At 34.3% G+C, this 15851-nt stretch overlaps 3 protein-coding genes across 3 annotated transcripts; all 3 read left to right on the top strand.

Annotated features, from left to right (window-relative positions):
• Positions 1-10394: 10394 nt before the first annotated feature.
• Positions 10395-11733, top strand: LOC110373969 (chymotrypsin-1). The gene has a single exon (XM_021331473.3). It carries the CDS (start codon positions 10412-10414, stop codon positions 11309-11311), a length of 900 nt encoding a protein of 299 aa, XP_021187148.3. The 5' UTR covers positions 10395-10411; the 3' UTR covers positions 11312-11733.
• A 581-nt stretch (positions 11734-12314) lies between these two features.
• LOC110373967 (granzyme M) lies at positions 12315-13604 on the top strand. The gene has a single exon (XM_021331471.3). The coding sequence runs from the start codon at positions 12315-12317 to the stop codon at positions 13206-13208; it is 894 nt and encodes a 297-aa protein (XP_021187146.3). The 3' UTR covers positions 13209-13604.
• Positions 13605-13934: 330 nt separating this feature from the next.
• LOC110373978 (trypsin) lies at positions 13935-14699 on the top strand. Its single transcript, XM_021331484.3, has one exon. The coding sequence runs from the start codon at positions 13935-13937 to the stop codon at positions 14697-14699; it is 765 nt and encodes a 254-aa protein (XP_021187159.3).
• The last annotated feature ends 1152 nt before the right edge of the window (positions 14700-15851 follow it).

Here is a 15851-nt window from a genome sequence, read left to right as displayed (position 1 = left end):
AAATTTATTCATAAAAATCCGCTTCTCAATCCACTAGTTCACCCGCTCCGCTCATCACACTACCCAAGCCACAATAAACTCGCAATATATGTATCTTGGATGTGAAACTGCAGACATGAGAGAGCTATACATCCAATGTACTGCAAGTTAGTATTTTCTAGATGACTGTACAATATACATACGAGTACAGTCGCGTAGAGTTATGTCGGCATCCGTGACTTCATCTCGAGACATCTGGCAATGTGACTTATAACTTAAGTTACGTACTTACGCTTTTGTAGCGCGTTAACTTAGAAATCTGAGCTTAAAGTTTTAGAACTTTGTGTGAAGGAAATAAATTATAATTACATTTTCCGTACTAGTTTTGCCCCGCGGTTTCACCTACGTTATAAGAAAACCACTTTCCGTAACTGATGAAAGCGCCCATTATATTATTTCGTATAAATACCTTTATTAAATTTAAAGTTATACACAAAAATCCATTCTGCTCTTTTCGCGTGACAAACAAACATTCACACAAACTTTGACCATTATAAAATTAGTGTGATCTGATTACCTAATCAATTTTCATCAGTCAGTCTACTTTTTCAACCCCAAGCCTCGGAACACCTAATTCTGTGATTACCCCAACATATATCTAGCTACGCTCGTACATAACTCCCCGAAACTCCATTAGGAAAAGGGTGAAACTGATTTTGGATAAGAAAAACCAGTGAGCAAGCAATATTTCTCGTTCGTGTGCTGCGTTCCTATATACGATTAGTGTCGAACTCTGAATATTTCACGGTAATGTCTTACGATTGAAGTGTGTTCGACTTATGGGGCGAAGGGGGGCCTTCCCCGATTTATGAGGGGGCAAAGTGGGGCAATTTCGGATAAGTGAGATTTTGAAAATGATTGGTGTATACTGTCGAGGTTGTGACTGTGGGAATGTGTTGTTTTTTTTTAATGGTGGTAAGAGCACAAGGTTCTGGATATATTATTTGTAATATTTTTATATATTCTGTAGAAGCTTAAGTCTGATAGTAAAAGCCTCTTAAAAAACATAAAAAATAACCATTACCTCAACCAATAAACTGAACCTTTATATTTACGAAAATAGACTCATAAACCTGTTTACCACGACTTATCTTAACCGTAATCAGGTGATAAAATCCTTTATTTTAATATCACATCAAAACCACCCTTAAATCAATGACACTCACGTATTTATTGCCCCATCTCCCTTCGCTTGATATCCAATTTTACCTCTTAATGTTATAACGTTTAAGTTGAAAATCCTATGGCCGTGAGGAGCTGAGAGATTTATAGTAGAAACTGCATTAGGCGTATGAGAGCCGATTGGTTTTTGGCATTGAAAAATTTAGTTAACCCCGTCTCGAGAATGCAGTATATTGGAAAAGTGTCGCATGCAGATGTTATAGAGTTACATTTATTTTATGGGATTTTTATGTTCGGTTTGACCTGTTACAAGACTAAAACAATAGATATGAGTGAGCATCGTAATCAAATTATTTGAGTAGAAGTGAATACTTTACTATTAGGTAATCTTTTCGTGGTTCCCAATTCATACAAAAGAGCAAATTACAGTCATTTGCATATAAGTCTCTTCTTATACAAAAATATGTAAAAACCCAACCTAATCACTGGTCTTTAGGATACATTAAGATTTTTTTTTAAGAAAAAAATCTCCAATTTAAACTTCTAGCCCTAAAATCCTAACATTCCATTTCCAAACCACTTCGAAGCACAAACTAAGTTAATAATTACGAGTACACAGAAAAAGACCAACAGCCTCAGAAGGGCTTACTCGAAACTCCACCAAGAAAATGAGCACCAAAAACTGGAGAACTTTTCTAAAAACTTTACTTAGCAAATTATTATTTTAAGTTCATTTCTCGTATTCATGTTTCCGAATTCAGCTTTTGAGATGTACCGTACGTTGCTTGCTCAGGGAGCTAGGGACCTAGCTCTTTGAAATTATAATATCAAAGACTTTGGTAAAAACGTGGATGTATTCGTACATTGTAAGCATGTGTGAAAGGCTTTGGAAAGTCTGCGTTTCGGCCTGAGATAAAATATTAGATGGAATTTTTCTTACGGTTGAATATGGTTTGGGTTTGCAGTTGTTTTTTAAGACATCTTTGTAATTTCATATCATATTAGGTCTTCACATATTCTTTCTTTTACGTCTTTCAATGAATAGATAAAGACCAATAGACTGTAACATTAACTGTACTGATTGTTTGACTTTTCCTAGCACCTTAAACGGCAATTTTCCTTCCTTAAACTTGAAGGGAAAGAAAACAATTTTCATCCCACACACGTGAGACCCAAAAATCTCACATCAGCGCATACATAATTTAAGAACACAAAGATAGGAAAGATATCAGTTTAGCAAAAAGATATCAGAGAGTCACGAAGGCGCTGATACGTAATTCTTTTGTCGGCTAATCTTTTATGAAAGATAGCTTTGTACGAACGAGCGGTGTATCGGTTTTCCTTTACGGGTTAACTCCCTGACTATCAATATTAAACTATGTATGGACTTTGCGAACGTTTGTGTGGTCAGCTTTTGTTTGGTATGATGATATACTATATTGAAAACTAACGCGAAGCTGCTTGAGTTGAGAAAATGCAGGTTTGGAATCTATTTGAGGTTCAAAAATTGTAATAAATGTTGTATCTGTGTGTATGCATATGTACATACATGCATATTCACTGGCATGCTACATTATGGTAAGCAATTGTAAGGTTGGGAGCGCTCAGTAGTGACCAAGTCGCCGAGGCAATATATGTATGTACATTTGCAATCACAAATAAGACTCCCGAAGTAAAATAAAACATCTGTACTGTAAACTAAAGAAAGAAAGAAGAAAGAAAGAAACATTTATTTGCTTAAAACATAGGTGGTACCCGGTTTTACAATGGTTAAAAGTTCTAGCTACATTCTGCCTAACTTGGCATGCAAATATTTATACTTTATTTTTTTATGAAAATATTAATATTAATAATTACATTTTTTTTTTATTTAAATTATAATTAAATTATAGTTGCTTAAAATCTACTTAATATTAATTAATATAAATATACAACAGCTATTACATTTCCTTTGGTTTTACAAATAATCATATTCATCAATTTTACATTGCATAAATTCATCTAGCGTATAAAAACACTTGTGTATCAGCCATTTCTTTAGCTTCCGTTTGAAATATTTAAGGGGGAGTTCTCTTAGGCTTTTAGGTAATTTATTAAATATTGTAATGTACATGTGATAGACATTCTTTTTATGTAGGGTTGTTCTGCAAAAAGGAATCAATATTTTGGTAGGATCTCTTGGTCTGTATTTAGTAACATGATCCCCTTTGAATTTAAAAAATTCGTTATATTTTTTTACAAATACTGATACCTCAAGAATATACATGCCAGTCAAAGTCAGCCAGGGATATCTCCCAGCGCCTGGTTGACACTTCCCGGGACCCAAAGGCTGGCTTTTATTTCGCACAGAGGTTGAGCATTGCCATCCAACGTGGCAATGCTGCCAGTCTTTTGGGTACATTACCCAGTGACAGCGATGAGGAGCAATTTTTTGATGCCCTATATTAGTTTTAAGTTGTATATATATATAAGTTTATTTTATTTTCAATTAATGTAAATATTTAGTAAGTTTAGTTTCTTAAATAAAGGTTTACAAGATTCAAGTGGGCTCACTCCACAAATAGCTCTCAAGCATTTTTTTTGCGCAATAAAGGCTTGGCTAACATCAGTCGAATTTCCCCATATTATTAGCCCATATCTTAGGATTGATTCCACATAGCCTCTATATGCTATTTCTGCAGTTTTTTGATCAGATATGGTATGGAGCTTTCTAAGGGCGTAGACAAATTTGCTTAATTTGACACTAACCTCATTTATATGTTGTTTCCAGTTACAAAGACTATCCAAAATCATACCTAAAAATTTTATACTTTCAGCTTCTTCTATCTTGTCATTTTCTATATTTATCTTAATAGCTTTGTTATCAAACTGTTTACTTTTACATGTGCCAAATTTTATGAATTTTGTTTTTGAAAGATTTACTTTTAATTTGTTTGCGTTTAACCACCTTAACACTGATTTTACTTCGTTACTTATCTGAATTTCGTGAGTTGTCTCTTTATCCTTAAACGGTACTATTATGGATATGTCGTCTGCAAATAAAACACTTTGACAATTTATTGAATTTGGTAAGTCATTAATGTATAGTAAGAATAACAAGGGGCCTAGAACGCTCCCTTGTGGAACACCATATTTGTTGACCTTGTATGATGATCTGTGTGCATTGCATTCATGACTATCATTTAAACTAGTAATTTCAACACATTGTTTACGATTGGACAAAAAACTTTTTATCCAGTCTAGAGCTACACCTCTGATGCCATATTTTTCACATTTGTAGAGTAGGATCTCATGATCTACAAAATCAAAAGCCTTACTCATGTCAAAAAATATGGCTACTACCGGAATTTTCTCATCGATGTATTCAGATATATTTTTAATAAGGGAGAATGCAGCTAGGGAAGTTGATTTATTGTGCTGAAAACCATTCTGTTCTTTTTTAATAATATTATGCTTATTTAGGAATTCAAATAGTCTGTTGTACACAATTCTTTCAAAAATTTTTGATATTATTGGCACAAGGGTAATCGGACGATAGTTATTAGGTTCATTTCTATCACCTTTTTTAAACAATGGCTTGACAATGGATTGCTTTAGTTTATCAGGGAATATTCCTTGAACTAAAGAATTTGTTATTATATGGTCGAGGACCGGAGCAATGATAGGAGCACATGTTTTGATGATTTCTGTAGTGATACTGTCATACCCTACAGCTTTAGTGTTGTTTAGCGATTTGATAATATTTATTATTTCTGTTTCGGAAGTTGGTTTTAAAAATATTGATTTATCATTAGGTTCTATTGTTATTTTATGAGATTGCTCTCTAGGCGACGGAAAATAATTCCCATTACTTACATTGATAAAGAAGTCATTAAATAATGATGCTATTTGAGTTGGATCGTAAATAGTGTTTTTGTCTTTTTGAATTGATTTTATACTGTTGACCGAATTGATACTATTTTTTTTATCTTTTATTACATCCCAAGTGGCTTTTCCTTTATTTTTAGCACTATAAAGTAGTTTTCTATTTATATTTCTTTTTGACCATGTGATGCATTTCTTTAGCACTTTTTCGTAAGTATTGTATATATTAAGTATATCTTGTTTCTTATATTTATAATATTTAAACCTTAATTGTCTTTTTATTGCACTAGATTTCCTTAGTCCTTTAGTGATCCATGAAGGAGATTTACTATTAGAAGTCATTTTACATTTGTAGTAAGGAAAGCATAATTCATAGTACAATAAAAGGTCTTCATGAAATATATTAAATGATTTATTTACATCTGATTCGGAGTAGACTTCCTGCCACGATAGTTGTGAGATATAGTAAAGAAATTTTTCAATGTTTTCCTTGCTGAAATCACGTTTTTTCGCATACCAATAACTCGAAATGGTATCGCATTTTCCTGGAAATTCTAACATTTGCGCAGTGTCATGATCAGATAGATAGAACCGATGAATTGTACCATGAGCCTCTTCGTAATTACTTGCTATAAGGTCTATACAGTTATTTTGTCGTGTTGGCTCGTTTATATGTAAAGTTAGATTAAAATTTGCAAGGATATTCTGTAAAGTAAGTGAATTTTTGTTTTTTAATAAAGTATTGATGTTTAAATCACCTGCTAATATGAATTTTTTACTTAATATTTTATATCTTAATTTATGCAATAGTAATTCCAATTTATTAAAGAAAGAATTAATGTTAGATGTGGGTGTTCTATATAAACATATTATGACAGTATTTATACTATGGTTGTAGAATTAAGTTCAAACTACAAACGTAGAGAAACAAAAGACTAAAATGTTCTGTACATAACAGTTAAAATAACAAAAACAGAATTATAAATAAAACCGCAAAATTGAGTGACATTGCATTACTCGCCCACACATTACCCAACTACTTATATCTCTTTACAAGCAAACATACAAAGTGACATTATTACACTGTAACAATATGACCAAGCTTCGGCCAGTTTACCAAGATCCCTGGCCTTTCGACTGTTTTCTCTCAAACTCTATTGTAAGGTCAAAGGATGAGAGGTCAGGATAGCTGGTCGTTTCAGAATTAAAGTGACGTGGGTATCTCATTTTGTTAGGGGTCAGAATATACGTGTTTCCTAAACGAAAGTGTGCACGCATGTTGAATTTTTAATTTGGAATATTGTGGGATGTTAAAACGTGTGTTGTTATATTTTTAGAGGACAGGTTTGGAGAGAAATCTTTAATAGATTATTTATAAGTGTACAGAGTATGGAAAGTGTTGCAGATACTTTATCTTAAGAGTAAAAGCGGTAATGGTGACCTAATAGTTAGAGTGTCAGCCCTTCAAGTATGAAGGCATGGGTTCGATTCCGGTCGGGCAAGGACCAATACGTACTTTCCAAGTAGCTTGGACACCATTGGCGGGTTTTGATATTCTGAAATATCCCCCTTGTTCAAGCGTTTTTATTAACGCTCATTCTTTGTGTGTATGAGAGAAATCTTATGCTCTGTAGTGGGACTTATATCAAGTTTTTTCAGAATATCAAACAGTATCTTAGCATCAGCAACATTTTTCAAAAATTGCCCACTAAACAGTAATCAACGATCTTCTCCGCAAATCCCCAAGACACCTCCCACAAAATTGTCTGTGTACAAAAACTACCCCGATACATTAAGCCAGAAAAAAAATATATAACCCTAAATTATTCCCAATACGCCCTACAAATTGGACCCCTTTTTTGCCTGAAAATTGTCCTAGATATGAACGGGGCAAGACAAACTAATACAGCACATAATATGGGTTTAGGGGCTTATAACTACATACATAAATCTTTAGAATGTCCAATATCTTGAAAGCAATAGAAAATTTTCTAGACTATTGTAAATTATTGTTTTTGGGCGGCTTAGTACGTGTTTTCTTTTGTTTTTCTTGAATATAAAGATTAAAATAACGCGTGTGCTTTTATATTTTACTTGGGACTACGTTAATACTTTAATTCTGCGAAATAAATTGGTAGGCTAATTGCAAAATGTTTGTCAAAAAGTCAACTTTACTAATCCATTTAATACTATGAATGCGAAATTTAGTGGTTTGCTACGCTTTCACGCAAAAATAGCAAAACTTATTGAGATAAAACTTAGGAGACGGAGAAAGACTCATTTATTCCCAGTACATGAAGAAGTCCCAAGAAGCGAACGACATTGCGGGTGCCTACATGTTTAGTATATGCCTATATATTTCTATAATCCTTTATACAGGTTTGAAATAGTTTCATAGAATCAAGGTTACCAAACCAAACAATTTTCCACTACTCCTATCACAATACCTCAATAAAACCAAATAAAAGTAGCTACTTAAAACAATTGTGTCTATCCAAATGTCTATCAAAATCGTCATCACAACACACAATAAAACACCTTAACCCCATCAAAATAAAGTACTCACACGCTGTAACAACAGAAATACTTTTTATAATGAATAAGCAAATAAAACCACAAAAGTGGACGGTAAATACGTTGATAATTTTAATCTACCCACCTTAACAAAGGCTGTTTGTTGAGAGCGCTAAAAGGGACGCCAAGTCTTATTAAGGGCCCTTTTATTTTTGGTGTGAGGAACGAACTTGGTGGGCCGATTGACGACCTTCTTATTTTTGAACCTTTTTGGAGTAAATGAGATGTGGTTTGAGTAAAAAGGTTTTGTTTGAAAAGAAGATTGTTTGGAATAAAACTTTTGGAATGCGTGTGTGCGATAGACCCGTTTTTGTCGCTACATTAAACTTAACCTTAGCATAATATAAGTTACTACAGAATAAAGTAATATCACATCACATTAGAGAAAAATTATGTGCCACTCTGTAAAAAACTGATAAAATATTCATTTTGCTCCAACCGTTACATCTGCTTATATTTTTTAACTAGTAGTAACTAGTAGTAGTAGTAGAACTGGGTATGTCGAAGTACAATTTAACTCTTTTCAACTGTCAAAGGTCTGCAAATGGCTACCAGGAGCCTCGCGTTTTCTAGGGCAAGGTTGAGTTAAAGACGGAACATTCTTTATTTTTCCTTCATGTTTTATTAACCTCCGTAGGAAAAAGAGGGGTTTTATAAGTTTGACGTGTCTGTCTGTCAGTCTGTCTATGGTATAATAGCTCCCTAACGGATATTTCAATTTATTTATTTATTTGTACAAGAGGTACCTTAGTAAGTGGTAATAATTGAGAGAGATACTTGATTTTTTTCATTATTTATTATTTTTAAAAAGAATTTGAGTTTTAGTGGTCATTTATTTAGTTTGTTTATTTAAACTTCATAGTTCACAAAAATACATTTTCATAATACACAATGTATAGAACATTTTTGTGTTTTTCTCTCAAAATAATATGTGGTGATTGAATGAGCATTCGCTCATTTGCTCGCACAAACACCACGATTCAAAAAAATCTCAAACATAATCGCTCCCGCTTCCTCTTCCACTATATCCTAATCCTTTTTTATTTTATTTGGTGCCCAGTACTGAGCCCAACGTGTCAGCAATTATCTTGATTAGTGGCCGCAGCCCAATGTTAATATTTCCTGAGAACGATTTAAACGTTTAATTAGAAGAACATTCGCTTCCTCTTGCATTGTGCTAACGGATGGTGTTTTGTGATATTTGTTAATTTTTATTTTATTTTTTTGGAAAAGGGACATACATATAACTTTCGAGTAGTTACAGAATTTCCATATCAATTTTTATTCGGCACAGTTTTTTTTTTTCATTCTTTTGAGATGCATTGCAAGTAAAGAATATTATTTTATTTATTCAAGGAAAGGCTTTCAGATCTCACATACATATATATTTATTATTCTGATTACTTCTGTTCTTATATACTCGTATTATGTAGATTATTTCTGTTCTGTTATGAATCATGTAACTTCATTGGCCTGTCATTGTTTTATCCCTTGATCAATTCTCACTTTAAAAAATTTTTAGTCTTCACCAACGTAACAATCTAGAAGCCTCTCCATTTCCAAACCGAAGCTCCCACTTCCTTACCTACTAAAAAGCTACACTAAAAACAAAAAAGAAACTAGGAAGGGACCTATCAAAGGTCAGGCGTAACAAAATAGTTAATTACTTGCATTTCAACATGACTAGAAACAAGTGACGGTGAGCAAGTCACCGCGAAAATTACTTTTTGGCTGACGTCATTATTCCCTCCCCCTCCCGCCCCTCCCCGCCTGTCGTCCCTCACCCCCGCGGCTGTTTGTAACAGAGGCAACAATAGTGCAGGGTTTTTGCAGAAGGTTAAGTTTTGGGTAAATCATTTGTAGACATTACTTGTAGATGGACTCCCAAGTTAGATCAATATACCTACGAGTAATGAGCATGATTGCATAATGCATAGCGCATTGTAATGTAAAAAAATATGCTCTATATTGAGAGGTTTATGAATATTTATGAATTCAGAGCGGTGTCTAAAAGTGCCTAAAAGTGTTTCTTAATAAATATATTTTTCAATAAGACCAATGTTTAAGATGAGCTCGTGCAGCCAATGAAACAAACTCTTTAGCTACATAATATCAGTATAGATTACAAAATGGGTCTACTGCCACTTCACCTCTACGTTCCTATTTACGGAAAACTGTAATTTATCATTGAAATTAAAAGCCGCATTGTTCGAGTCATAATAAAGGCGAATTTAGAATGATCTATTGAGTCCCCGCTAATTATTATTCATTTATTTCTCTTTGTAGTAACATTCTGTCTTGCGAAATGAAATTTTCTTCGCCAAGAATGTTATTTTGTCAAACTAATTATGTCTTTATTTGGAGGAAAAATTAGTGAGTAAAACCATTAATTATAATGGATTTTATTTTGTGCTTCTAATTTGTTGTTATTTTGAAAATAAGAATGTGGTGTTTGTGACCCAAAACTTATTGATTAGTACCTAAAATAAAAATATATTGAATGCCAACCTTCTAATATTCAAATTCCAAAATACTGTATATTTATTTTTAAGTCAAAACTTGAGATCTGTGTCTTTTCCATGCCATAGAAAATTTCTATGAAAACCTTATTTTACTTATTAAATTCCCGGTCAAAATAAACATACTACTTTCAATGTATGCATTTACTATGTTGCATATTGTAAGTTTCAGCACGAGTAACGCACGAATATTGCAATAATTCATGTCAGTGATTTCAAAATTTCAATCCATCCGCGATTTCACATCGTAAAAATAACTCTGTATTCGATAAACCTATTTTATTTTCCGCAACATGCGCTGTACAGTTCTGATCGTTTTGAGCGTGTTTTTTATTATTCAAGTTTGTTCTAGAAGTTCTAAAGTTAGAAGAATCATAGGAGGTGTAGATGCTGTTGAAGAAGAATATCCATATATCGTGAGGTTGCAACATAAACTGATACTTTCTGGTGCAATCATCTTAATAACATATACTCACACGTGCACATCTGCGGTTTTAACCCCCACTTGGAGTCTAACAGCAGCCCACTGTCTTATGATGCCCGAGCGCCATGGCTTGACAAATATCCATGGCATTCAAGTGTCAGTCACATTAACACCTCTCATCATTTACGGCCCAATTAGCAACATGTCGTCATTAAAAATACTTTATTACGTCAGTCATCCATCATTCGTGATAGGACTCGCCCAAGTATCTAACGACATAGGTCTAATAAAGTCAGAACCCATTCCAATAAAGATGTTTGCAAGAGTCGGTGGTTTAGATTATCTATCGATGATTGGCAACCAGGCTACGCTGACTGGCTATGGAAGGACAAATTCTACAGTAGAACAAGAACATGTAACTGCTGATGCTACGACGCTGATGAAGCCATTACAGAAGCTAGATGCAGTAATGGTGCGTTGTAAAGATAATTTTGTCCGTTTAAATCCATCTATATGCGTGGCACGACGATGTGGCATCATATCAGCGGCGTGTCCGGGAGACTCCGGGGGACCTTTGCTTCATGCATCAGGTGTCATCGGAGTCAACTCACTTGGTCCAAAAGAACTTCTAAATTTCTGCTATTTGATAGAAACACCTCCGATCTATGATATTATATCGGTAACGCCAGTAAGTCCATTCGTTGATTGGATTGCTTATACTATACATAATTCAGATGAGAATCACAAAACTGACAATCCCCCGAGATAGAAAATGTTGGAGAAAGAAATTGATATCACTATACCTAGATGACGACGACCATGCACTAGGAGAATGGATCCGACTGGAGTCGAAAATTGTTGCCAAGTAATAAAATTCTTATGTAATTAAGAAAATTCTCTATGTACGAAATGTACTTGAATATTCAAAATCGGATCTTATCTTCCAGCAAGTCATAGTCTTCTACGGGGCAGTTTTGCAAGATGCAATTTTTTTTTGTTTACACATGACAATACTCCCTTATGTACACAAGTACATGGGTCTTATTTGTGTTTAGAGCTTGAAATCCAATAGGAACATTCTTGGGCATGGCAGCAAGACAGCAGCAGAATTGCTTACGATTGACGATTTCAAATTGTGGGTTAAAAAATGAAACCAAAATTGAACGTCAACCTTTATTGAAATTGCAAATATAAACCAATAAAGAGATTTGAAAACTGTATTGTTTTAATAATGTTTCAAGTCCTCGTTAATCGATCCTAATTAAGATAATCCGAATTCTTCTCGTTTTTGGGAAGTCGGTTTAAAAGTTTGCATAGAGCTTTTCATAGTAAGCATATTAATAAATTATGATATAGAAAAATGAGGAATGTGCCGAGCAAGCAAAAGCAAACTAGTATTTCACCTAAAATATTTATAAACTGCCTAGCAATATACATTCATATAAAGGTATTAAAGATGATAAACGCGTGTTACTAAGGTCAGATAAAAAACACCTATGGACATCTCATATTTTGGATATTTGTATAAACGCAAATCATCTTGTGTGCTTGTGTTCAGCAGCAAAAGTTAGCAATAAATGTACCTAATAATACCTTTTTATATTCAGCGTTATATCACATATATATAAATCCATATTTTTTTATACATTGAATCCTAAAATTACCAATAGCAATAAAAATGCAATATATCCAAAAGAACAAATTGCATTTTTTACAACTACCGGAGCAACATCTATTACAAAAAAATAAAAATATTCATTTTACTGTTCATCATGTATTGTACTACTTTGTATTTGCTATTCACAATATTTATAAAAGAAAACAACTGCAAGCATCAAGGATTACGGATAATTGGAGGCACAGACGCCATCGAAGCTGATTTTCCGTACATCGCAAAATATGAATATCTAATTCACATACATAAAGAAAACAATAGAGTGGAAAATGAGCACGTTTGTTCTGGGAGCGTCTTGACACCCACTTGGTCGCTAACTGCCGCCCACTGCCTGGACATCAAAAGAAAAAAGGTTGGAAAACGCTTCACGGTGATACCAATCATACGGTATGGTACACTCGAATCTAATGCTATAAGCAACGTACTCTTCTCATTCACCCATCCCGCGTATAAACATACTAGTTTAAACAGTGTTGAAAACGATATAGGGTTAGTCCAAACTGAGAATATACCTCTAAAGCAGTATGGACGAGTAAGTGCACTTGATTTTATTACTATGGTTGGTCAACAAGCAACCGTGGCTGGTTTTGGACTAACTAACAGTTCCGATGGGACTGTAGACAGCACGACGAAGTTGAAGAAGCCGTTACAGCTACTGGACGTGGTTGTAGTACATTGTAAGGATAATGGTTTGAAGCCGGCTTTATGTCTAGCCAGACGATGTGGTAAGTCCTCAGGAGTTTGTCCAGGAGACTCTGGTGGACCGATGCTCCATGCATCAGGTATTGTTGGTGTCAACTCTATTGGTCCGGACGACCTTGAATTATTCTGCTCAATGAATGAAACAGGTCCAATTTACGACGCCGCAGGAGTAACACCCACAAGTCCTTTTATTGACTGGATTAGTAATACCATTAATGGGCATGATAAACCTGGTGAGACAAAACATCAGATTCAAAGAAAATATTTAAAATCTCAAAAAATTTACTAGAAATGCAACTGTGCAGTCTTTCTTATGAAAGAGAAAATGGAATCGGATCTTTACAGCCTGTTATTTCATCGATGAACATAAATGTACACCAGATAACCCTTCTGAGTGTTTAAAGGTTTTCTTTTAGATTATAAAGATCCAAAAGATCAAACAAAAAAGTTTAGAGCACATTAACAAGTGTGAAAAATACTTACCTACAAGCTCGACCAGAAAACCTATATTGACATCTTCGAGAATGAGGACTAAGATCAGATGACTGGCTTCTGCGAATCGTTGAGAACAACACATAGTAACTTGGGACGTTTTACTGCATGATATCGAAACATGCATCGAATGCCAGTTATCTGAGCTTAGTCTAAACCCATCGCAACGAAATTCTGTTACCAATAAAACTATTCAAAATGTTCAAATGTTTTATTATGCATCCGATAAATATTGTGCAACAAGTTGACGACATGAAGCTATAAAACATGGCAAATAATTTAATGCACATACATTTTGCACAACATAATCAAAAGAATAATAAAACATCGCACTCTGAAATTGCAAATAGCCCTTTGAGTAAATCGTTTATTTTTGAAAAGAATGGCAATATCGATAAAAATTAAATCAAGAAAATATTTTTGCTTTTACATGTTTTTGCTCGTCATGCACTGTATTGTACTGTATTATCTATTTATAATGTTAATAAAAGAAATTGTCGGCCAGCGTCTAGCATTAAGGATCATGGGAGGCAGAGACGCCATCGTAACAGATTACCCATACATCGTAAAATTAGAACTTCAAACAGTGATGTATAGAGTGCCCAAGATCGTGAAGAATAAACATATTTGTACAGCTGGAGTTCTGACATCTACTTGGACGATAACAGCCGCCCACTGTTTGACCCTAAAGGGCAAAAAAGTTCACAAACTCATCTCCATGGGTCCAGTCATTCGGTATGGAACACTCGAACATAACGCTGTGAGTAGTGTGCTGTTTGCAATCACGCATCCTGCTTACAGGTTAACAAAAGATAGAATTCAAAATGACATTGGGTTAGTCAAAACTGAAACGATACCCCTGTCACAGTACGCTCGAGTAAGTGCACTAGACTTCACAACTATGATTGGTCAAGAAGCAACTCTGACTGGCTTCGGACTGACTGACAATGCCCAAGGTGCCATAGGTGACGCTACATCAGTGAACAAACCTTTACAAGTCCTGGACGTAGTAATTGTACGTTGTGATAAAGATAACAGTGTTATGAAGCCATCTATGTGTCTAGCTCGAAAATGTGACAAGTCATCAGGTATGTGTCCTGGCGATTCTGGTGGACCGATGATCCATGCATCAGGTATTTTTGGAGTCAATTCTTTGGGTCCAAGTGAACTGGGAACATTCTGTGCAAAGGAATCGACAGATCCAGTATATGAAACGGCAGAAGTAACACCAATAAGTCCTTTTATAGACTGGATTACTGATACTACTAATGATGATTATGTACCTTAGAAAAAAGATGAACCTACTGTAAAGTCTAACTAGGGTTTTGGAGTTTACATTTGATTGAAAATGCACTAAAGAATCCCTAAATCCACCATCTTCTTAGAACAGATGACGAGCTTTGACGTACTATAATCGGCATCGACGGGTGATAATTTGGAACGATGCGATATTACCGACTGTTGGTGTAAAGAAACAAAAGGAGTTAGTAATTCCCTTTGCCTGTCACAACAAAGTTCAGTTGGCAATAAACGTATTGAGAATGTTCAATTGTTTTATTATGCATCGTATCCTACTTATTTATGACATCTTTAATGCATTTTTTTTAATAATCTGTATTTGGGTGTTGTATAATTTTAAGTATTTTTATGTTACGTATTTCATCTTCTCCAACTGTGTCACAATGAAACATTATCGATCAGATCATTTCAACAATACTTATTTATTTTCCAAAAAATCGGTAAACAAAAACTTTCCCCATTAAACTACACAGTAAATTGTGAAGTGTACTCGCAATATATTAACGGAGAAACGTCGGAAAAACACAAAATGCTAATGCAGTACTAACACACGCCCCTTCACACATTTGCTTACGGTTTAGAATAATTAATTGCTAACATCTTTATTTACTGACAAAATGTCTGGTTTTGAATTAAAATTTGATTACGATTCAAACTTGTTTAGATAAATAAGTTACAGTTAACTTTTTTTACAAAAGTGAGAAACCCAAAATCGATCTATCAGACTAGAATCTGCGCTTAACGCGATATTTTCGTGGATGGGCCAGTGGTAAAATGGCGACAAGAGGCAATTCAAATTCTAACTCTTCATTTTGAGAGTTAAATTGATAAAGAAACATTGAAACGTATGCAGCTCTGCTTGACGGAAACTGGCAAAGCTTCTTGATATTATTGTCTACACGTTAGTCAAGAAAAATATTCAAACAAAGCACTAAATATTACGAATCCTAAAGCTACATGGCTAAAATAATTGTACCTATTTTCTTCTCCACTCCCAGAGTCTATAGGGTTACAAAGAATGTTATTTGTGGTAGGAGAAAACATGCTGCGCCAATCACAAGTAAAATTGTTATAAGGACGCGAGGATAATAATGATGATTATTTTTCCGACCCAAATATCGACCAATAGAATTGCACCATT

Source organism: Helicoverpa armigera, chromosome 15, assembly GCF_030705265.1.
Source record: "Helicoverpa armigera isolate CAAS_96S chromosome 15, ASM3070526v1, whole genome shotgun sequence".
Classification (NCBI taxonomy): Eukaryota; Metazoa; Arthropoda; class Insecta; order Lepidoptera; family Noctuidae; genus Helicoverpa; species Helicoverpa armigera.
Note: the sequence above shows the minus strand (reverse complement) of the source record. Positions and strands in the feature narration are given on the sequence as shown.